Consider the following 24,504-nt stretch of genomic DNA (forward strand, 5'->3'; position numbering starts at 1 on the left):
CAAACAAAGACCTGAATACATTAATGAAACACACACGCACACACACTCCTCCAGCTGCCAACATCTTTAATAGTCCGTTTAGTGTTCGGGCTGATTATGAAAAACCAATTAACAGCCAGTTAAAAGGCAGCTGACCAATCGGACGCTCCGTATGTTGCCATGAGGGTCTGTTTACAACCACAAGAGCTGTTCTGTAGGAGAACATGGACACACACAGATTACAACAGAACCTGGGTTTGTAAAACCAGATCACAGTTCACGTGGATCAGTCACATCCTGCAGAGGGAGACAAATTCACACTGAACACACACACACACACACACACACACACACACACACACACACGGTTTTCACTGTTTATATTTTTCCAGCTACGTTGTGGTTACTTTAATTAGCTCTGTCATTAATAGTAATAATCAAATGTAGATGGGGACGTATGGGTATAATAATAATAATAATAATAATAATAATAATAATAATAATAATAATAATAATAATAATAATAATAATAATAATAATTCCAGCATTCATTTAAAGTCTGTTCTCGGCCTGTTACTGCTGCAGATCCTTTTCATTGAGCCTTTTTAGCTTTTTAGCATTTGCTTTTTATGTGGAAAATGTATCTGGAGAGGTAAAAAAAAAGAAATGAAATGTTCTGGTCAGAGAGATAAGAGTCTATATTTTGCATAAACCAGCCTCTTCATCATAAATTCCCACTGGCTTTTGTCCAGTGACCTTTTATTTACCGTTTTCGCCTGTTGTCATTTGAATCCTCCTCCAGACTTTTACACCATCACGTCTCTCACTCACAGTGTTCAGCAGCTAAAATAACTGCAGTGATAAAAATGCTCCATATTCAGCTTAGTTACACTTTTTAACATTTAGAAAAATCTTCCTCTTCCTCCACCAGGTGAGTCTTCGCAGCCAATCAAAGTGCAGCTGCCGCCTCCAGTCAGGAACAGGTGCAGCATTGGGAGGCGTGTCCGTGGACTCACCAATCACTGCGCTGTGAAAAACCTCAACACCTGGTAAGAATCTAAACAATCAAAATGAAAAATGATCAAAACAAGACATGTTATAACTAAAGACCACACAAAAGATAGATAAAAACATAATGTGTCTTTCAAATTGAGCGGTGGGATCTTTCATCTGTCTGTGCCCAAAAGGCCCATTCTCTTATAATCTGTTCACGGTTTGACTCCTGGTGGGGGTGGGGGCCCGTTGTGTCCTAGTCCATGCAGCGAATAGTAGAAACAGCAAAACCAGAATTGAATGTAATGACCACTGCGGCCTCTAGGGGACAGCAGCAGGACTTTGTACTCTTTCCCTGATCCTACCACTTGACTGGAGCCGTTGTGTGACTCTCATTTTCAGGAACATTACATCATCATTGTTTAAACACACACACACACACACACACACACACACCCTGAGGGACTCAATCTCTGTTACACACGGCACACACAAGCTCCCTCGGATAAGAAGGGGAGGGCCAAACGAAATGACTGTTTGCATCTGAAACGAGTGTAAAGTTGTGTGTGTTTGGATCTGGGGGGGTGAGGAGGACGAGGAGGATGACGAGGAGGAGGAGGAGGAGGAGGAGGGAGGTCTGTCGGCTGCAGGATTCCATCACTCTTAGCAACCGTTGTTGAGTTACCACGGAAACGCTCTGCAAGGTTCTCTGCTTCTCCTTTGTCCTCCTCCATCGCTCTCCTCTCTCTCACTCTCTCTCTGTCTCTCTCACTCCATCATGTCTTTATTGCTGGTTGACTTCCTCTGTGCGTTGCTACGGCGATGCTCTGGGACATTCAGCTGATCATTTTGCAGACGCAGTGCTGGAGTGCAGAGCTGAACTGAAAGAACCTCATCACCTTCCTTACCTGTGGGTTGTTGTGGGACCCTGAGTCTTTTCCTGCTCTTCAACTTCCACACATTGCCTTGTGACCTTTAACCCTTCGGCTTTTCTTCGGAGATCCTCGTTTTGGATTGGCCGAGCTGAAAGGTGACAGCACAGGAAGTTGGGTGAAGTTTCATCAAACCCAAACGGCTGCAATCTGCGTCGATGTTTTCACGACTCTGCGAGTCTGAGAGACGTCCGGGAGCTTCACAGAAACCAAACTCCGCTCTGTAACTCTGCAAACACTTAGAAAACCCACCTCCGCGATGAATGAGGAGGTGGAGGAGTTGCAACTGCCTGAGGAGGTGCTGGAGGATGAAGAGCAGGAGCAACAAGGGGACGAGGAGGTGCAACAACAGGAGGTAGAGCAGGAGGAAGTGCAGCAACAGGAGATGCAATGGGAGGAGGAGGTGCAAGAACAGGAGGAACAAGGGGTGCAGCAACAAGTGATGCAACAGGAAGAGGAGGTGCAGCAACAAGTAGGGGAGCACGAGGAGGTACAAAAACAAGAGATGCACCAGGAGGAGGAGATGCAGCAGGAAGAGGAGGCTCTATGTACAGAAGAAGAGGAGCAGAGGGTGGAGGTAGAGCAGCAAGAGGAGTTGCAACAAGAAGAGGAGATGCTGCAGAAAGAAGAGGAAACGATGCAGGAGGAGGAGGTCCAAACTGAGGAGGTGCAGAATGAGGTGCAGCAAAGTGAGGTGGTACAGCAAGAGGAGGAGGAGGAGCAGGAGGAGGAGGAGGAGGATGAGGTACAGCTGAGCAAACAGGAGCAGACTGAGGAGGAGGAGCAGCAGCAGGAGGAGGAGGTGCAGACTGAGGAGATGTCACGGACTGTGCAACAGTGGAACGAGCAGGAGCAGCAGTTTGAGGAGGTGCAACAGACTGAGGAGGTGCAAGACTTCGTGGACTCTCTGGAGCAGAACCACAACAACCAGGTCCTGATTCGACTGAGAGGAATGTGAGTAAACACAATCAGCTGGTGATGATGTCATGTCGATGATGATGTAACGCTGCTATTGATTGGTGATCGTGTTGTGAGGATCAATTGATCACTGCTGGTGTTGGAATCAGGCTGAAGGCGACGGGGACGGCATCGGTGTGCTGGTTGCCGTGGTGATGTTGGCACGAATTGAGGATGGAGGGAAGACGAATGACAGCAAATGACTGGAAAACAGTGGGCGTGCGACATCACTGAACATAAGGGGGAGAGAGAGACTGTGTGTGTGTGTGTGTGTGTGTGTGGTTTTGACGAGGTCTGTCTGTCGGATATTTTCTCAGTAGCTGAAAGTCGCAGCAGGAACAGAATCATCACATCTGTCTGAATTTGGAGGCAGCAGATGTAAAAAACAGCATGTCTTTTTGTTCCCTGTAGTTTCCATGGTAACGCAGAGCGTTGCGATGCAGCAAACTCTCTGCAAAGATCGACAGACAGCGAGACGGAGAGAGTGAGAGGTGGAGGGAGGGCATGAAAACACAGAGCATCAGAATGTTACAGCCTCAACACGTCGTCCCCTCCCAGACAGCACACACACACACACACACATATATATATATATATATACATATATATAAAACAGGGAAATGAAGTGACATGAAATTTAAGGAGGTTGTTTGTTTGCTTTCTTATCATATCGGTTAAATATCAAGCTACAGACAGCAGCCTGTTAACTTAGCTTAGCATTAGGACTGGAAACAAGGGAAAGACGAGTCTGGCTACCAACACCTTTAAAAGCTGAATGAATAACAGAATATTATTAATTTAACCTGAGTTATTTACATTGAAATCACTGAATTGTGATTTTAGTCTCTTGTACAACTGGATATAGTCATGTATTGATTAGTTGTCTATGTGTGGTCACTTTGTACCATTTCTGTGTTTTCAGTTTGAGTCTCTGCTCTGTTCATTGACTTGGCACCGGGGCCCCACATACTACACATAGGTAGTTGTCTTTGTGCTAAGCTAAGCTAACCAGCTGCCGTCCTGCAGCTTCATATTTACAGTACAGACATGAGAGAGGTATTGGTTTGATAATAATAATAATAATAATAATATTTATGATTCTTACACATTCTCTGACAGGTTCACGTTTCTCTGGGGACCTAAAGTTGGGGGAAGAACCCACAGATTATACGCACAGTTTGCGTAATACATGTAATACATGTTACTTAGCACTTTTACTTAGGAATTTAAATGTAGGAGTTATACTTATATTGCTGCTAAATACAAGCAGCGTTTCATATGCAGCTGCTGTAAGTCAATAAAATGCTTGCACAAATTTACATGTAATTTGTCTTCACGTCTTCTCTGTACCATGTTTGATCATCAGCCACCACCGTGAAACGTGTGCAGCATCACTTCTACAAAACACTACATTAAATACACACAGTATATCCCTTGGCAGCTGCTCTTCTGTTTTACAGAATACTTGCTATGCAGCATGTTGTATTAGTAACTAATTGGCAACACAGCAAAAGATCTCAGGACAAAAATCTGAAATTTACCACCAGAAGTTGGTTGGAGAAGTTGATGCCAAGAAAAGCGTTTCATCTTTGCCAAATCCTGTAATAAACATTGGCAAGTGGACGTGTTATCTGTCCGCAGTGATTCAATGAGAGCGAAACACCGAAGGTGTAAAAATAAAAAATGCAGAATTCATCACAGAAGAGAATCCACTAACCTGACTTAACAGAAGGAATTTAGCATGAACTCCGTCATGGGGAGTACTACTGCACCAGTCCCAGACAGAACCCTGGCACTGCTTCCTGTCCCGTCTCCCAGATTATGGATCCGTCTCCCTCTAGAGGTTTGATCAGTAAACGCTGCCAGTGTGTGAAATCTCTTCCAGTGTGATTTCCTCTAAGTTTGTTTGTATTTTATTTGCTGCTGCATCTTCTTTTAACTGTGAAGCCCTTTATCAACTCAGTCTAGAAAGGTGCTAAACAAATATTGACAAAATTATAAATCATATACAATAATAATAATATAAATACTAAATTCATACTAAAGGCAGAGGAAGGTGAGCTGGACCAGAATCAGCTGATTCTGTCAGACGACAGACGACTCCAGTCTGAAGTCTACTGAGCTCTGCTTGAACACATGGTCGATGTTTGGAAAGGTCGTTTGCTGCCTCAGATTCAATCCTCTGCTAAAAGGACTTTTTGTGATTCAAGCTGAACGGACAAAGACACCGAATTTGGAAGCGAGTAGCCAAAAACACAGGGTGAGGGGGGGTCAGTAGAGTGGGGATGAAGGCTGGAACAGCTACAGCTGGGACGATCATAGAGCCAACAGGGGCCAAATGGAAGCGAACTGGTGTTTGTTAAAAATAAAATGCAGCGTTAACACTAATACAATTAAGGTTGTTTAGATGCAGCATCTGTTTCCTGCAGGTCAGGTGAGACTGACGACATCTCTGATAAACCAGGTGCATTGAACTCATCCTTTTCTGAGACTAGAGCTTCTCCCATTAACAAAGTTTCTCCCCAGTGGCCTCTGACAATCCTGACATGGAATTAAAGTCTTCACGAGGAAAACAGAGCTTTAAGAAATGTTGTTTTATCAAACGGTGGCAGTAGCGCAGTGTTTCAGTATTCAAGCAGATGGACAAATATTTGCCTGTTCCCCAGTAATGATTTCTGCATCTTCTGTGATGAAGCCAAAACATAAACGGATGAGATTCTTATCGTCTGTTGCTATAAACGATGCTCGGAGCAGAATTAGAAACAGTCTATTGTTTCTCCTTGACTTGTTTTCTGTGGTTACTGTATCATGCTTAAGTGGAAACTGAAATAGTTTGGTTGGGTTAATGTCTGGTGATTGACTTCACTGAACCTCTCCCACAGACAGCTCTGTGGTTTCATGTTGATTTAACCCTATTTTAAAATATAACAAACAGTATTTACAGGTAAAACCCAAAGCTAAAACCAAGAGCAGCCATTTAGAGCTGTTTATTGTCGAGTTCTGAAATAATTAAAATAATAATTGGCCATTTACAATAATTTGTTTTCTGAGGAGTAACTGTAGATGTAGTCAAAGGAAGGAAGAGGATATCTTGACTGTGACGGGTGCAAACAGCTGCAGCTACAACTTTTTAGACAATTGCTGTGAAATTCACTGAAATGTAAACAGAGCTATTTTCAGTGTAGCTGCTCAAAACGTCCAGTAGAATAACAAATAGGACGACTCAGGTAAACTGCTTCATTCAGCGTGTGCATGTTGTATCTGTGTTTGTGCCAGTCGAGTCCTGTTCTTCCTGATAGAAGCAGCAGAAACTATACTTTGCAGATCTGTTTTGTTTGTAGGGAAAACAAATATGTGTCCAGCTTTGTTGGTCATCCTCCCTAGTTTCCGTGGTAACAGCAGAGCATTTTGATGCAGCAAAGTCTCTGCTGACTAGAGAGAAAAAAGAGAATCTGATCTTTATTTGTGATCCACATTTTATTTCCTTCAGTTAGCCTCTGTTTTTTATTGATGCGCTTTGTTTAGAGGGAGAAAAGAGCAGATGTGCACCGGGGAGTCGAACTGGATTGTGAAGCAGAAAACAGAAGAGATTCAGTCGAAGCTGCTGCAATAAAAAAAAAAACGAATAAAAGCTTTTCATGACCAGTCACTTGAAAATGGATTAAAACAAACAAGGTGACCACACACGCAAAGTGGAGACCAGTGAGTCCAGTACAGTCACAGGACGACAAACCTGCTGGGCTCTTTTGTCCATTATAATAGATTAAAATGAAAACGTTACTGCTAAAGTCTCTGTGTGTGTGTGTGTGTGTGTGTGTGTGTGTGTGTGTGTGTGTGCAGTTGGTTTGTTATCACCCTGCTTCGTTTAAAGCATCTTCTGCTTTCTCCTTCAAGGAGCTCGGTCTTGACGTAGGCGGTGCAGAAGCGTGAAATGCCCCCTGTGGTGGCGCATCACAAACAAAGTCATGCAAATAAATAATGCATCTAATAATAAATGATACTTTTGTGCTGGATATTAACAATGCAAGGAGACAACTGTGTGAGGTGAAAGTACAAAACAAACCAGCACCAGGGAAGAAATGAAATCGACAAACTGCTAATTCTCTCTCTGAAGAGTCCTGACAGAGTGGTGACTCATTCTCCACAAACTCTCTCCGTCCTCACCTGTCTGTCACTGTTGCTGCTGCAGCGTGCTTTTGTTTTTTGACTGAGGGATCCCAAGGCAGCAGCCTTCTGCTGCTCGCTGCATTGTACCCAGTCTTTGTAATTCAGTGCTGGTCCACCCACGCAGGCCAGCGTGCAATTACCAGTCGACCATGAAATAACAGGTTCCTGTTGTCAGATTTCAAAGCGGAGACGTATCAGAGCTGTGATTAGATGTCGGGGTCACATCCCTGAGCTGCGACTGGCTAATTTCAGAGCAAATGGAGCGTTCAGACGCTCGAATATGTGGTGCACATATTTACATCCGAGACTTTTCCACTTGTCCAGATTTACTAATGGTTTTACCAGTGAGTCGTGACCATGAACGATACATTAACTCTTGTGTTCTGTTGACACTGGTTTCACTTTATCATTATTTGAGGTCAGTGGCAGCGACTGTGCTGGTGAATTATCAGGAAACAGCTGACAAACACTCAAAGTATTTAATCATTTAATTACTATTTCAACAACATAACAGCAAATAGAACAAGACATACAAATAATAAAAAGATGGATGTTAATAGGATTATAAGACAACACTGTGCTGCATTAGTCTTTGTCAGGGAAACCTCAGCATCACGAGGGAAACTTTGGACACTTTACTTCTACTGCTACTGTTCATTGTGTTACTTTAATTTGTTCCCAATAGTAAAACTATGTCTGTCCCCAAAAGGGACAGACATAGTTTTACATGACTAGTTGATTTGCTGAGTTAACTATGTGCAGGACGTGATGGAGACGAAGAAAAGTTCTGGAGTTTCCTGGATTTATAGACGTTTCTTTGTGATGGACATTGGAGAAAGCGATGTGCTCAGAAAGTGTAACTCACTCTGAATCCAAAAATATGTGTTTCGTGCCTGAATTTCCAGGTTTGAGTTATGACTCAGAACATTTGGAAGAAAATTGCAGCACTTGTTTGCTGAGGGTTTTAAACTACTTCAATAGCCTTAATGAGCTGTGTGTCACAGCCGCTGCTGCTGGAGCGGAACCTGCGAGACCGAGATGTGACTCGGCTCTGACACACACCTGGGCACACGACGACCTCATCAGTTCATGATGAGAACTTTCTGAATGAAGCTTGTGATTGGTTCGTTCGACTGACTGATTCTGTTTTTGTTTACAGGCAGAAATATAAAAGTGCATCGCAGAGGTAAGAAACACACACACACACACACACACACACACACACACACAGAGGAAGCTCTCAGTCTGAAGTACGAGTCTAAAGAGGCTCTCACTCCTCCCACACACACCTGGACTGCCTGTCTGTCTCTCTACCTGTGTTCATGTCTGTCGGCCTCTATTTTTGTACAGACAGTCCATTTCTCCTCTCGTCTCACTGTGTGCGTGGTTCTGGTGTCAAAGTGTTTGCTTCGTGATGGAGATTGTGCTGCTTGTCTTGTGTTGACAGACAGATATCAAAACTTCAAACCCCTCTGACATTTGTCACAGTCAATCATGTGACAGTTTTGTCTTAATTCCCTGACACCCGCTCGACAAACGAACAAAATATTCTCCAAGCTCTAAGAAAATGTGGAGGTGTTGACAAAAAAAGACACGAAGACTCCAACAGCAACGGCACGACAGGCTGCCAGTCATTGTCAGTCGCTCCTCCAAGTCCCGTCCTGATGCTGCCCATCAACATTCAGCACTAAAAAGCCTCCGTGCAGCATGTTGAAATGTACCTAAGTACATTAACTGGAATGCTGTGCTTCAGTACTGAATTGAATTATCATAGACTTTATCTGCTCCACTACATTTCAGAGAATAGTTTTGAGGCTTGGACACAACAAAGCACTGAATTTATTAGAGGGGTAGTGGTTCAGCTTCCTGATTCCTGGCTCCTCTCGGACACGTGTCCTTGTCAAGACATGAAACTCTGTGCAGCAGTAATAAAAGATCTGAATTCTTCACCACAGACCAGCAGAGCATCTTTCCACAGTGGAACATGAACGAGGAGGAAACAAATCACTTGTCTTCAAACTTACTGAGATTGTTGCAGTCAGCAACTTCACATATTGAGTTTAACAACAAGGACCTGAATAAGAAACCAGTGCTTTGTCTTTTAATCCTCTGAGTTTATTTAATAGCTTTACACACAAATCACTCTGTTTCCCTGAGTCATAAAACAGATTAGTATAATTCAGTTTGACTCCATAAATTCATTCAGATGCTTCAGAACTTGACTGAGAATTGTCATGTTTTGAAGTTTTCTTCTGTATCTAATTGATTCAGTGAAACTTGTCTGTACATACATGAATAAATCTGAACAGTAGATGATAATAGATCATTCAGCTGCTTTTAATTTGAATAATTTGCCCAAACGTTGACAAGTAGAGGCGAGGAGCAGCGATTACTGTACATTACAACAGCACACTGACCTCGTTCTTCCCAAATAGACCGACTGTATGTTGGTGGTTTATCGAATTAGTAAAACAAATGTTTTACTTCCTCTGTTTTCACACAAAAGTCACATTTCACACTGAGCTGACTGAAAAACAGAAGGACGAGCTGACAAGCAGCTCTTCATGCTGCAAAATCTCCGAGATCCACTTCAAACAGGAAGCGCAGGAAAAAACACGAGTGTGGCTGTAGTTACTACTGATGTGTGTGTGGGGGGGTAGTTACCCACATACCCACGTCTACATGCTGATTAAATTAAAATCCCTGATCTGCAAAGGGGACGTTATAATCACCCCACGTCCAGGGAAATATCAAACATATAATTCTTGGAGTGTTGAGATTTAAAGTGACACGAATTGATGATCAGACTACAAGACAACATGTTTATTTCCTGAAGGAGGCTCCTGTTACTTGCTGTGGGTGTCAGCTGATTGACAGGAGGCAAATGTGTCATGTGTCCATCTGGAGGAAACAGATTTTTATGTTCTGGTCGTGTGGTGTGAACAGGGCGGCAGCTGTGTGGGTGCAACGTCTGTAGATGGGTACTTCCTCCTGTCAGTTAGCAGGTGTGTGCAGTCTGCACAGAGGATTTCTGGAGACTATTATGTCTCTTGTTGAGGTTTGTTAAGTCTAATTAAACCTGCAGACGTCACGAGATACAAGAGGAATTATTTTACAAATATATATGAAAGTCAAAATATTAGGAAATCAATTTTAAATAACACGTTGAGAAAGAATCAATGCTTTGCACATGTGCAAATAGCTGGTGGTGGACAGGTGCAAGTGGTTACTCTAAATGTGAACTTAGCTGTTGAAATATGAAATGAAAATCAGAGAGAGTCAAGGAGCATGGTAGGAAAGGGTTTTACTGCAGGAGCAGGAAAATAATAGAAACAGAAACAGAAGCAGAAAGAACAACTAAGGTGAATATGATAAGATATAAAGCACTAAAACACTAACGAAACCAGATGAGATAGAGTTTTATTTATCATCTATGAAACACAAAACCGATGTAGTCAAGAGGGGAGGACGGAGTGAAGCTTTTTAGAATTTAGTTTGTACCTGTCAGATGAAGACGCTTCAATAAAAATCACACCACTATCTCAGTGACAAATAAAAGAACCATCCTGAACCTGGCTCCCTGTCAACAGACAAAGACAAAGAGAGTAACGTGGCAGATCTCCCACACAGAGCTTCAAGTACAGAGAAATGCAGAAACTTAAAGAACCAGCAGTGCAACTGCAAAGGAGGCAGTTATGGAGAAGTCGTGACGAAGCAAAACACAAAACACAGCTACTTTAATTATAAGCAGACAATTAAAGAGACGCAGCAGTGCAGCTTCCCAGTGTTTATGTAGCCCGGTGGACCAGGACTCTCTGCAGGTGCCAGGATATCAGTGGAAGATGACGCAGGGAGGAGCAGCTCTAAACACCACCCAGCTCTGACATCGGCCTGGGGGGGGGAGTCACAAGGTAACACTAAAACTCCCCTTTGCGTTCTAGTGTAAATGCAGAACATGAACATGACTTGATTGTAGTGTCTAAGCTCTGACAGGTGGATGTTACTGTGGGTGGAGACTCATCTTTACAGTAACATGAACAGCATCTGCATTCAGGCTTCAAGGCCTGCAGTAAGAGATAAAACTATATATAAGATCTATTTACCGCCAACAACACTGAGACTGAAAAGCAGCACACAGGAGGAATAGGTTTGTTCGATATTGACCTGAGAACTGTGAAAAACAGCATTTGAACTGTACGATCAACTGGAGAAGTACCAGCTGAAAGTGAAGCAGCAGATCAGAACCTCTTTTCTCTCTGCTGCTTGTTGATATGAAATAAATTACAGCATAGAGTGACTGTCATTATACGTACAACACAGATTTAGTAAAGTTTTCAGAGGCTGTGTAGCATCACTGGGCTCCATCATCACAGTAAAGGTGCAACTAAAAATACAGTGAAGCAAAAATGGTTCTTTTAAATATTGTCAGATTGACTCTGACCTCTATTTAAATTAGTAAGTAGAGTGGGGTCGTCCACTAATTGTTCATCTCATCACATTTTGAAATGTTTAAGAGAACCCACTGTGCACCTGGTGGCCATGGTCGGAGGATGTGGAGAATTGTAAAGCACTTTGTCCACTGAGGTAGAAAAACGATTTCAGCCCATTAAATAAGCAACAATCAGAACTAAAGTACAGAAAAACATTCTTCTGTGATATTTCTTATGAGATTAACTCTAAAACAGTAGAATTGTGTAGGTGTGATCAGATTTGATAATGATCTGGCAACGGGAGCAAACAACCACACACAAATAAATCACATCACTTCTTTCATAACTGAATTAAAACTTCAAACCAGTGAGAAATGCAGAAACCTATTAGATGAAATAACCCCACTCTCTGTGTCTCTGAATTCATGACAGAACAAACAAGTGTCCCGTCTGTGTTTGTCTCAGGCTGAAGGGGGTCCTGGAGCAGATGGACCATGGCGTCGTGGACCTGCTGGAACTCCGCAGGAACCTGGAGCTGGCTGCTGCCATGCTGGACGCTGTTTACACTGATGAGACCAGGTGGGACGGACGGAAGTAAGAGAGGAGGCATAGAAAAGACGTCTTTAAAGATGTTTAATTTAGATCTGAACTTTTAAATAATATTCAGATACCAAAACATGTGTCTGTTTAGAAATGATCTGATGCTTTAATTCACACAATCCCACATAAACATGTTTAGACATAAAACAGAGAAACTCTACTGTCACTTCTGAACTTTGTGATACAATATTAGCAGAAGTTCTTTCTGTATTATTATGATTTGAACACAACCCTTCACACACAATGTTTAAAATGAGCTTTTCACCCAGTTTAAACAAGACAAAAAAACTTATTTCTCAGAATAGTTTTAGTCTGATGCAATAAACAAGATGAATTTGATCAGTTTAAGTTAGAACGAGTGTATGAATGAGTATATTTCTATGTCTTCAAGTTAAAATAAACCTACAAAGAAAGTAAGAGTAAGAGTTTTGTGCGCTTAACTCACTTTTACCAAAAAAGACCTTCGGATTTTAAGGTGACGACGTGTTTGTGCTCTGCAGGCGTCTGTTGGACACCGAGGACGAGCTCAGCGACTTGCAGGCAGAGTCGGTGCCCAGTGAGGTCCGTGATTGGCTGGCCTGTACCTTCAGCAGGAAGATGGGCATGGCCAAGCGCCGCCCCGAGGAGAAGCCAAGATTCAGGAGCATCGTCCATGCAGTGCAAGCTGGGATCTTTGTAGAGAGGTAAATGTTGCACTGGTCAAGTTCTGTCAAAGCAAGATTACTTAAACGGGAAACATCCTGTTTCTCATTTAACAACAGGCAGGTGGTTGTGTCTGACTGGTTCAACAGTTCAACAGCTGGTGAAGTCTGAAACCAGAGGAATGCTCAGCAGGCATAATGTGGTTTGGCATGTGCAGGTTACACACAACAGGAAACAGAGTCCTGAGTCACTCGACCCCAAACATGAGAGTCAAGAGTTCAGTCAGTTATATATTTGCCTTCAGCGTCTGAAGAAACTAAATAATCATCAACCTCTTCAAAATGAACAGAAAACATCCGGCCGACTTCACTGCAGATGTGATTACGAGGTCCAACGTGAAGTGTAATGATGTTAGCGTGCAAGTGAGCTGGAGACGGGGGAACTATGAGGTCCAATATCATTAGAGTGCAAATGAGTCGCAGTGATAGAATGCTATCAGTTCATCTGCTGCAGCTTAATGACGCATGAAATCAAAAAATATCTGCTGCACCGAGGCAGCGCTCGCTCGGCGAGTGTGAGTGTGTGTTTAGGAGACGGTTACCATGGTGACAAACAATCCATCCTAGTCACAAACTGTGGAGGAGTGCAGCTGGAGGGGGTCTGAGCGAGGACCGTTTTTATGCATGCGACTCTCTGTATCTGTGTGTGAGATTTGTGCATGATATTTTTATCTGTGTGTGACATCAGGATGTACAGACGGACATCCAACATGGCTGGGCTGACCTACCCTCCCACAGCTTTGACAGCTCTGAAGGTAAAAAGTGTTAGTGCTGCAGTATCACTTGACATTTTTAGTTTTATCTCTGCGTTTGCGTGGAAATGTGTTTTCCCGTTTGCGTGGATCCTCTGTGTAACTTTGGAGACTTGTCCCGAGGACTTCTCATGAGAACTGTGTAATACTCGATGACACAATGTCACACACAAGTGCAGCCAGCTCAGCTCAACACTGCAGAGCAAACAGACTTGGATACAACAAGGAATAACATAATATGCATGCAGACCACAAACAAGTACAAGTACAAGTACATATGCATTCTCAGAGAGTTTTTTTTGTCACTTCAAGTTTACACAACCAGTCCATTTAACTCAGAACAGCAACATGCTAGATAATGAAATCTGACACATGACTATGAATTTTGTCGGGTGCTAAGAGCAAAAGAACAGTTAGTTAACTAAAGTAACCTTACAAAACCTTGACACAAAGTAAAACAACATAACTATACAGCAACACTTATTACCATCAATATCTAAGAGCCTTAGAATTAAAACAAGCTTGTAAAGCTGAATTATGTTTTGCAGCTAAAGGGGAGCAAAATATCAAAAGGAGACATGAGGAAAGAAACAGACAGAACAAGAAATAAAAAGACAGATTAGGATGTGTCAGAGTCAAACATTGGAGACTAAAACGAGCAGATGGAGAATGAGGGGCAAAAAGAGATGAACATCGTGAAGGAAATAGGTGAGGAAAGAAACGAGCAATAAAAACAGGAAAAGAGGAGATAAAGAAGTTAAGGATGACATGTTGAAGAAAAGAAAGAAGCAGCTAAATAAGTAAATGAGAAGATGGAGACATAAAGCAGGAGGTAGTAAAGACAGGAGTGGATAGAGGACAGGAAATGAAGATGAAAAGTTAGAGAAAGAAACGAGGAGGTAGAGAAAATGTAGCTGTATGTGCTGCGTAAAGACATATTTCACCTTCAGGGCTTCCTGTACCAACCAAATTCAATTACATCCAAATTATTCTGCTGCCGTTTCTCATTATACTTATCTTGTGATGTGGAACACACAAGGAAACAATACACACAGTGTTTAGAGTTCAGAAAACAGCACTACTTCAAATGTAATATTAATCTAATAAATAATTACCATCATTATTTTAATGAGGTTCGTAGTTTGACCTCGTCCCACTGTGACCGAACATTATAATCATCACACTGCACTCTACTGGTACATTTAGGACATTACAGCCAATTAGACTGAAAGACGACCAATTAGAATTAGCCTCTGTATAAATACACAGATTCAGATTAACAAACACAATAGTAAAAGTTCAAGTACTTGACTAAGATAATACTCACTACAGGTTGAAGTGCCACTTCAACTTGTTTGAATACTAAAGTACTAAAGACCTGCTCTCAAGTGCTCCACTAAGAAAGTGACATGAAGTCCAGATGGTGTTAATCCAGGATAATACATGAATGTTTCTTATTAGCTGGAACTAGTTAATAATGTCAGATAAAGGTAGTAGAGTGAAATTTATTTTCAAAATGTTTATCAGATGTTATCTGATGATGAGTAAGACGAGTCTCACTGTTTTTTTACAGGAAGTGGATCAGTGGTCATTTGACGTCTTTTCTTTCCACGAGGGCACCGGAGACCACGCCCTCAAGTTCCTCGTGTATGACCTGCTGACCCGATACGATCTCATCAACAGGTTCAGGGTACACACAGCTTCATACCATTAACACCCTTTGACCTTCTGTAATTTTAACTCTTTCAAACACCCAAACACGTTGCTTGTATGCAGACGTTGCTCGAGAGCCTTAATGGCAGCTACATCATCAGCAGTGAAAACTGGACCTGATTGTACTCAGGTACAATAGAGGATTTGTACTTGACTTCAATGGGTCTTGGTTTTGAGGACCCAAGTGGACCCATGAAGACTTCAGAAAGTCTAGCTATAAGCAGCAGATTAGCTTAGCTTAGCACAAACACTGGAAGTACATGGAAACGGCTAGCCTTGTCTGATCTTTCCTCTAAAGCTCAGCGTTTGAAAGATTCTATCTTGTTTGTTGTATTATGTTAATTTTGTATTATGTTAAATACTGACAGAAACAGTCCTGCACACAGCTCAGCATAGAATCATAACTTGGAGTTGTCCCTCCTGATTTACTACAGATTAGAAAGGGAAAATTGTCAATGTTGTGTCATAATTACAACTTCTGCTTCCTATAATTATGAGTCGAGTCTCATTAACATAACACTCAGAATTACAAGATAAAGAGCTGAATATGATGAGATAACACAATCAGCTTATCATGAATCATTTGAAGTGCTGTAATAATTACAGGAAAGAAAAGTCACAGTGATTAGAAAACAACTCCGTCTGCCTTAAAGCTTCTTCTTCTGTAAAGTATGATTTTAATTTGACAACATCTTCACTTACAAACAACTCAGACACTGTCTGGATTGTTTACTGATCATCATTCTGAAGAAAGGCTCGTACTCACAGTACCTGTACTACCTGTTGCTCTGTGTTCAGATCCCGGTTCAGGCTCTGGTGCAGTTTGTTGAAGCTCTGGAGAACGGATACAGCAAACACAGGAACCCGTACCACAACCTGATCCACGCCGCTGACGTCACACAGACCGCACATTTCCTGATGCTGCACACTGGGTTGATGGTAACACACACACACACACACACACACACACACACACACACACACACACTGTGTGATGGAGAGTCTAATGAACTATAGACAGTGAATTAACAGCGTGCTTTTCTGTGTGTGTGTGTGTGTGTGTGTGTGTGTGTGTGTGTGTGTGTGTGTGTGTGTGTAGCACTGGCTCAGTGAGCTGGAGATTCTCGCCATGGTTTTTGCTGCAGCGATTCACGACTTCGAACACACAGGAACCACAAACAACTTCCACATCCACACCAGGTAATAGACTGTAGCGTTGTGAGATCAGCTGTTCCTCTGAGAACTGTTCCTCTACAGCTTAACTTAGATCAGACCCACAGAACCCGACTGAACGTGACTCCTCCTCTCATGTTGACTACTGACTTGTGTGTGTCCTTCAGGTCGGAGGTGGCCATTCTGTACAACGACAGGTCGGTGCTGGAGAACCATCACGTCAGCGCCGCCTACAGGCTGATGGCAGAGGAGGACATGAACATCCTGGTGAACCTGAACAAGGACGACTGGAGGTTCACACACAGATCATAGATCAGTTGATTAACAGAGCACTCTGCCACCATGATGGATCAGTGATTATCTTTGATTGTGTGTGTGGTTATTGGCAGGGAGCTGAGGTCTCTGGTGATAGAGATGGTGATGTCCACGGACATGTCCTGTCACTTCCAGCAGATCAAGACCATGAGGAACGCCTTGACACAGACACACGGGTCAGTGCTGCACCTGTTGAAAATAAACTCCTGTCTTAAAAACATATTTCTTTTATTGATTTAGTGCAAAATAGCTTTAAATTCACTCACTGACGCCCGTTTCATTTAATTTCACAATGAATTTATTCGAACATGAGCGAAGACCAAGATGTGTTTTGTAAGTGACTGAACAGCGACTAAAGGTAATGGTCTGTATAATTTTAATGTTAAAGCTTAAGTGTCCAAATATCTTGAACACTTTGTTCTGGCAGACTGTGTGAGACTGACAACCAGATCATCAGTGGGAGTTTGGTGAAATAAACATAAGGTCCTGCAGGCTGCTGAACCAGCTCGGTCTGTGCATCCCTGTAGGGGCTTCCACAGGAATAGTAGTGAGTCTGACAAGAGTCCAGCTTCCCTTCTATCTTCGTCTGTCCTGCTAGAGTTGTAGAGGTGTGGAGATTCTGGGAAGCTGTCATGCTTCTCAGCTCACGCTTGGATGAGATTTGGGGGGAAGATGCTGTCATCAGCCTGTCGACACACTGGTTCTGCTCGTGATGCTGCAGCAGCAGCCGTCTGGGGAACTGTACTCTGCACATATGATCAAAATGCTAAATAAAAGACAGCACTGCTCACACAATATAGAGGAGACTGGAGCAGAACATGCACTGTTGGATTCACTGAAGCACCTTTATCTGAAAGGTTTAAGGTTAAATGAGAATGTCTTTACTGGACTAGATCGTGAATCACTAATAATGATGTTTTAATGAGATCTTTTATCTCTCTCTGTCTACAGCATAGACAAAGTCAAGGTTTTGTCTCTGATGCTTCATGCTGCAGACATCAGTCATCCAGCCAAGGCCTGGCCACTGCACTACCGCTGGACTCACAGTCTGATGGAGGAGTTCTTCAGACAGGTACACATTCATCTTTTTTTATTGCTGAGGTTATTTACCGACATGATGTGTTCTGTAGCTACCAAACACGATGTTAAAGATGTTTGAAGGCAACCCACGTTTCCCTTAAGAGATAAACATGCTTACACAGTCAAGATAGTCCCATTAAACAATCAAACAGCCTTCCTCTCTGTCTTTCTGTTTTAATTTAGTGTTTGCTTTGCTGTGTTTCTGTGTTTATCGTGCTCAAGTGGCAAAAAGTGGGTGTAAATACCACAGGGTGATCTGAGCACACATAATGTTCAAGTTGCCTTGGCGACTGTGTCTTTTCTAGGGAGATAAAGAGGTGCAACTTGGTCTTCCTTTTTCTCCTCTCTGCGACCGCAAAGCTACCATGATCGCCCAGTCACAGATCGGTAAGAACAACCACTAACCAGCTACCACCGACAGGTGAGGAGCACCACTGACTAGTCTGAGGCAGACTTCAGACATTGGTTTGCTAAGTCTCATGGTTATGTCAGAGTTATTATCGGACAATGACTGGTTCAAAACTTTAGCCAGCACTATCATTACCTGGGAACAGGTGATACAACCACATGACCGACTGTATATTAACATTGGTACAACAGTGACACCTGATGGTGGTTTGCAGAACTGAACTCCATGTCCAATCTCGCTCTCATCACTCGCTGTGTATTATTTTTAGTTTTCACTGTCGCCTTGATCCTTGATCCTGTCTGGTTACAGGTTTCATAGACTTCATTGTGGAGCCGACCTTCAGTGTTCTGATTGACACAACAGAGAAAGTTATTGGTCCTCTGATTGAAGAGGACAGGAAGGCCAGAGAGACTGGAAACAGGAGGTCCAGGTACTAGTACTGCTATTACTGGTACTGCTAGTTTGAAGATACTGCTTTACTTTAGATGAATGTTTCTTCCGATCCTGCACAGATGTAAAATATGATCCAGTTTGCTTCATCAAATATAAATAATTTGCTAAATTAAGAACACAATTTCCCTTCATAGGCCTCATAAAGATAAATGTTGTAGTAGAGCTGTTGTGTTGGTTCTAACCATGTGGGTCCTCCTGGTCCATAACTCTGCTGTGCTTTAGTCTAACAGGAAGTGGCTCCGTTACTGTGGAGTCGGTCCAGAGACACAGTAGTGGTCGCCACGGGAACAGTGATGATGGACAGATGGACTTTTCTCTGACAGCCATTGACCTGCCGGCTCTGAAGCTCCATCTGTCTGGTGTCATCTCCAGCAACAAGGACCGCTGGAAAGAGCTGTCTGTGCACGGTACAGACAAACACAGACACAGACAGACACAGACACAGACACAGACACAGACACACAGACACAGACACAAACAGACACAGACACAGACACAGACAGACAGACACAGACAGACACAGACAGACACAGACAAACACAAACACAAACACAAACACAAACACAAACACAAACACAAACACAGACACAGACACAGACACACAGACACAGACAAAGACACAGACACAGACAGACACAAACACAGACACAGACAGACACAAACACAGACACAGACACAGACAAACACAGACACAGACACACAGACACAGACACAGACACACAGACACAGACACAGACACAGACACAGACACAGACACAGACAAACACAGACACAGACACACAGACACACAGACACAGACAAAGACACAGACACAGACAGACACAAACACAGACACAGACAGACACAAACACAGACACAGACACAGACAAACACAGACACAGACACACAGACACAGACACAGACACACAGACACAGACAAAGACACAGACACAGACACAGACACAGACAAACACAGACACAGACACACAGACACAGACACAGACACACAGACACAGACAAAGACACAGACACAGACACAGACACAGACACAGACACAGACACAGACACAGACAGACACAAACACAGACACAGACACAGACAAACACAGACACAGACAAACACAGACAAACACAGACAAACACAGACAAACACAGACACAGACACAGACACAGACACAGACACAGACACAGACACAAACACAGACACAGACACAGACAGACACAGACAGACACACAGACACAGACACAGACACAGACACAGACACAGACACAGACACAGACACAGACACAGACACAGACAGACACACAGACACAGACACAGACACAGACACAGACACAGACACAGACACACAGACACAGACAGACACAGACACAGACACAGACACACAGACACAGACACAGACACAGACACAGACACAGACACAGACACACAGACACACAGACACAGACACACAGACACAGACAAAGACACAGACACAGACACAGACACAGACACAGACACAGACACACAGACACACAGACACAGACACAGACACAGACACAGACACAGACACACAGACACAGACAGACACACAGACACAGACACAGACACAGACACAGACACAGACACAGACACACAGACACAGACACAGACACAGACACAGACACAGACACAGACACAGACACACAGACACACAGACACAGACACACAGACACAGACACAGACACAGACACAGACACAGACACAGACACAGACACAGACACAGACACACAGACACACAGACACAGACACAGACACAGACACAGACAGACAGACACAGACAGACACAGACACAGACACAGACACAAACACAGACACAGACAGACACAGACACACACAGACACAGACACAGACACAGACAGACACAGACACATCTTTACATATATGGAAGAAATCATTCTTTGTCAATCATCCTGTAACTTACATGTTTCTGCGTGTCTCTTGTGCAGAGTTGGCAAATAAAGAAAAAGAAGAACACGAGGAAGTGTCCAACTCCAACTCCGACATCCAATCACATGCCTCACCCAGTCACAGTGTCCCAGATGGACACACTTCTGACCAATCACAGAACTCAGATGTCTCCCTGCCCGATGAGACACCAAACGACAAATCACCCGACCACATCCCTGCAGACCACCTGACCTGGAATGGTACAAATGATAGATCATACATTAACTCAGTAATCACACTGCTGCTGTTTACTGCAGTGATGTGTCACTGTGGTGCCTCCTAATGCACGTGTGTCCATGAACCACATCCTGACAGGGACGCTAAGTTAATCTACTTTCTCAGTTTCTAAATCCCCACCACTAACATTCTCATTTTACAGGCTCACTATTAGAAAAATGCTTGATTTGTTCATTTTCCTCTTCAACTGATAAACTGCCAGTGCGCTGACCTGTTGCTGTGACCCTTGCAGGGGCCGGTCCGGGGGAGGAGCAGGAGGACGATGAAGTGCCTGAAAATGCCTGATGATGCTTTGCGGCAAACTCATCACTGTATCTGACTGTGGCGGATCACCATGGCAGCAGGCGGCACGGTGCAGTGACAATGAGAGTTCAGACTCTCTCAGGAGCTGACTCAATGGCCCCTCAGTGGCCCTCGAAGGGCCACCTGACCTTATGTTTACAACTCATTATGAAATTATGACATTGAAAGTCACAACATTCATCAGATCATAGCTTCTTAGCAGCTTCATGATCCATTCACATTGGTCAACGTGTTTTGTGATTTTATTAGAGACTCAGAGGAACATTGTCTGTGAAATAAGTGAGTAAATATCACATTGAAATAAAAGTAACGACGGACGGGTGAAAACCAAAGAGTGCACAACGGCTCAAATATTCCCATTCATGACTAAAGCAGGTGAAATGTGAATGAGACATGAAGATGTTAAGAAGCAGACATCGATGTTTTGTGAATGAAGCTGAGCACAGTGACGCGTGTGTTGGTTCACATCAAGACTGATTTCAGCTCTGCTCTTTGTTCTGGGCTCAGATTATCAAGCATGTTGTGCGTCTGGCCACGTCCCAATCTGTTACGTCTGACTGTCAAAAACAGTTATGTCTTCAGGATATTGGAGCTATCAGCATGGCTCAAGGAATGAAAATGTTAGTTTATTGACTAACTAACCATTGCCATGAGGTTTTTTTTATAGTTGTACGTCTGTGACACCCAGAAAAATCAGAGGTTATTGACTTCACTGGAAAAGGAAAAGATTTCAGTAAGAGATCAACAGTTATGTAAAGGACTGGTTCAATATTCTGCACCTTCTATTCATGGTTTTTGGTGAGACTGACTTTTCCCTCTAGTACCAACAAGAAGCAGTTTCAAAGTTTCAACAACTATTAACTGACTGGTTCAGGCCTTCATGGGCGAGATCTTTGTCTATTAATCTGCCTCTTGCTTAAAAGGCTATGAGTTCTGCAGGCGTTTGGTTATAAAGTGAGGTATAAGAGCTGGCAGCTGACCAGAGTATGGGGACGCACTCCAAGCACATCCTGCATGTGACCAACACTCACGTTTCAATTCTGGCAATGTTGATGAAAGGATGTGAGTAGATACAAATTCTCTGTAGCTGGTGCAGAATGTGCCCGATCGAGTTACACGAGAAAAAGAAAACATGACAATAAGGCGTGCGACCACATAATACTGCATTTTCTCATGTTTTATTTGCAGACATTTGACAGCTGGAGCGGTTGTGCAGTCAATGTTCAAATAACCAATGTGCAGTGCTCCTGTAGGTGTGGTTGTAAATTAGCAAGCAAAATGTGCCAAATGTGTCTGTGAGTGTGTTTTTAGGCACACTGGTGATACTAGGTGGTAGTGATGTGGTTGATATTTGCAGTGCTAGCTGGTGAAGTTCTGTAGCTGATGAGGCAAAGACTAACATGCTAACCAGCTCGATGAACTGGGTTCTGTTCCACAAGGACGATCACCCTCATTCACTAATAAGTAAAAACCCAACCCAACAGAAAGAGATGGGATGTGAACCTCACAAACGTGCTCCAGTTTTTCAGAAAGACAGAGTAAAGAAATGCTGAATGAGAGACAGCACTGAGTTAAGACTGGAACATGCTCCTCTGCAGGAGTGTGTGCACTGTCTGCAACAATCAGTCAGTCTCATGCAAGCCCAGTCCTGCGGGCAGCACCGGCTACAATGACATAATTAGTAAGCATGCAGAAGCTAATGGAACAAGAACTAACCGTGGCTCTATAGCTTTTCAATTCAAGTCAATTTGTAGCTTATGTCCTGTTTTTAATCAATATTGTGTTTCTGAGTCAGTCTAAATATAAACAGTATCTTAACCCCTCTTTACTCTCGCTGTAAAAATATTTGGATGAAGTGGGGATTGAATGTGATGAAGTGAATCATTTGACATCCTGCGCATGTCATCGTCATCTAACAAAGCAGGTGAAGTAGTATTGGATGCTTTCATGGAAAAGCAGAGGAATATCTGGGAGCTGTTTGTGAATGTGATGTCACACTACCTCTACCTGTGCCGTACCTGTTGTGATGTCATTGAGGGAGGTGTGGCCAGAGGTGAAACATGTTTGACGGTTTGAACCCTCAGAGAGCAGTGAATTCAAGACAAACTAGAGTTCACATGTTTTTACAACATGGATCATCGTGTACTCCAGAGGTTAGCGCGACATTTTACTCTTCATCAGACGGAAACAGGTGAGACAGAGGACGTAGGCCAGAAAAAAAATCACCTGAGTTTCTCAGACTGCTCTGTTGTGTTCTGTATTTGATTATAAAACGATGTTAGTCACTTCTCCCGACTGAATACACAACGGTACCCTCTGTAGAACAAAAACAACAGTTTCTATAGCAACGGCCACTGAGCTGAAAGGTGAAGCAAACATGGCCGAAAGTGAAAACTTGTTAGATCCTCTGAGCACTGTGTTTGTTAATGCAATGTGTGCTATAGTCATTGTGTGCTCTTTGGCTGTGTGTGTGTGTGAGAGAGAGAGAGAGTGGGAGATGTTGAGTGTGTGTGTGTGTGTGTGTGTGTGTGTGTGCACTGTATACTGTACAGCTGTTTTCTGTATTATTGTATTAAACATTCAACTCCAGTCGCCTCCTGACACCTTTCTGATTTACGTCTTGTTTCTTGCATGTTAGAAAATCCCAGTCTGTGTTCACACTTTCCTGGGACCCACGGTGAGCGGCAGCCAGGCAGGAGAACAGGGACCTCAAAATAATAACTGTGGTTTCTGAAAACTACAGGTGGCAACTACATGAATTTCTGTTTCTCTCCCGATTGTATTTGTTTAAATTTACCAAGACAGAGCTTAAAAAGGAACAACCTGTGGGAAACATTCACATTCATCTGCCAATCAAGTACTTATTTACAGAGTAACAACATATTAATTATGTGATTATTGATGATAACATGAATAATGTGCATTGTGGAGATTACTCACAATGTTAATGATTGAGAAACTTCCTGCTTTAACCTGCAAACGCAGCAGCTTAAAGTGTAAAACTGTGAATGTTTTGATAAAAATCATAGTGTAGTGCACTACCTCGAACTCGACTGTGGCAGGAAGTGCACAGACCAGCAAAACACAGCTAAATGAGAGAGGACACTCAACTAGTGGACACGAACACCGCTCCAAATGAACAGTTATGTTGCTTCATTACTGCTGAATGTGTCAAACTGGCCGAATATCTTCAACCAACATGTGAGACTAGGTGAGTTTCTCTTTCTGAGTTTAAAAGGTCAAACTAGTGGCTGACAGCAGCAGCCGGTGAAGTCTGACCAGACTTATTATAATTAAAACTATAACTCTGGTTGACAGTGTTTCCCAGCAGATACAGGCCTGTGTCAGCAGCTGCAGCTGCAT

General features: G+C 43.0%; 1 protein-coding gene across 3 annotated transcripts; it reads left to right on the forward strand.

Moving 5' to 3' along the window:
• The first annotated feature begins 1,665 nt into the window (after positions 1–1,665).
• On the forward strand, positions 1,666–23,640 carry pde1a (phosphodiesterase 1A, calmodulin-dependent). 3 transcript variants are annotated; one of them, XM_026375784.1, is made up of 17 exons: positions 1,666–2,475; positions 2,695–2,858; positions 8,188–8,214; positions 11,924–12,037; positions 12,559–12,741; positions 13,448–13,514; positions 15,085–15,201; positions 16,023–16,163; positions 16,324–16,424; positions 16,565–16,690; positions 16,787–16,888; positions 17,664–17,784; positions 18,098–18,179; positions 18,511–18,631; positions 18,877–19,061; positions 20,601–20,801; positions 21,071–23,640. In XM_026375784.1, exons 1-17 carry the CDS (start codon positions 2,164–2,166, stop codon positions 21,121–21,123), a joined length of 2,217 nt encoding a protein of 738 aa, XP_026231569.1. In that variant the 5' UTR covers positions 1,666–2,163; the 3' UTR covers positions 21,124–23,640. The 3 variants fall into 3 exon arrangements, with proteins under 3 accessions (XP_026231569.1, XP_026231568.1, XP_026231567.1); XM_026375783.1 differs by having other exon boundaries at positions 1,666–2,331; positions 2,365–2,858; XM_026375782.1 differs by having other exon boundaries at positions 1,666–2,858.
• The last annotated feature ends 864 nt before the right edge of the window (positions 23,641–24,504 follow it).

This window comes from Anabas testudineus, chromosome 21, assembly GCF_900324465.2.
Source record: "Anabas testudineus chromosome 21, fAnaTes1.2, whole genome shotgun sequence".
NCBI classification, from domain to species: Eukaryota; Metazoa; Chordata; class Actinopteri; order Anabantiformes; family Anabantidae; genus Anabas; species Anabas testudineus.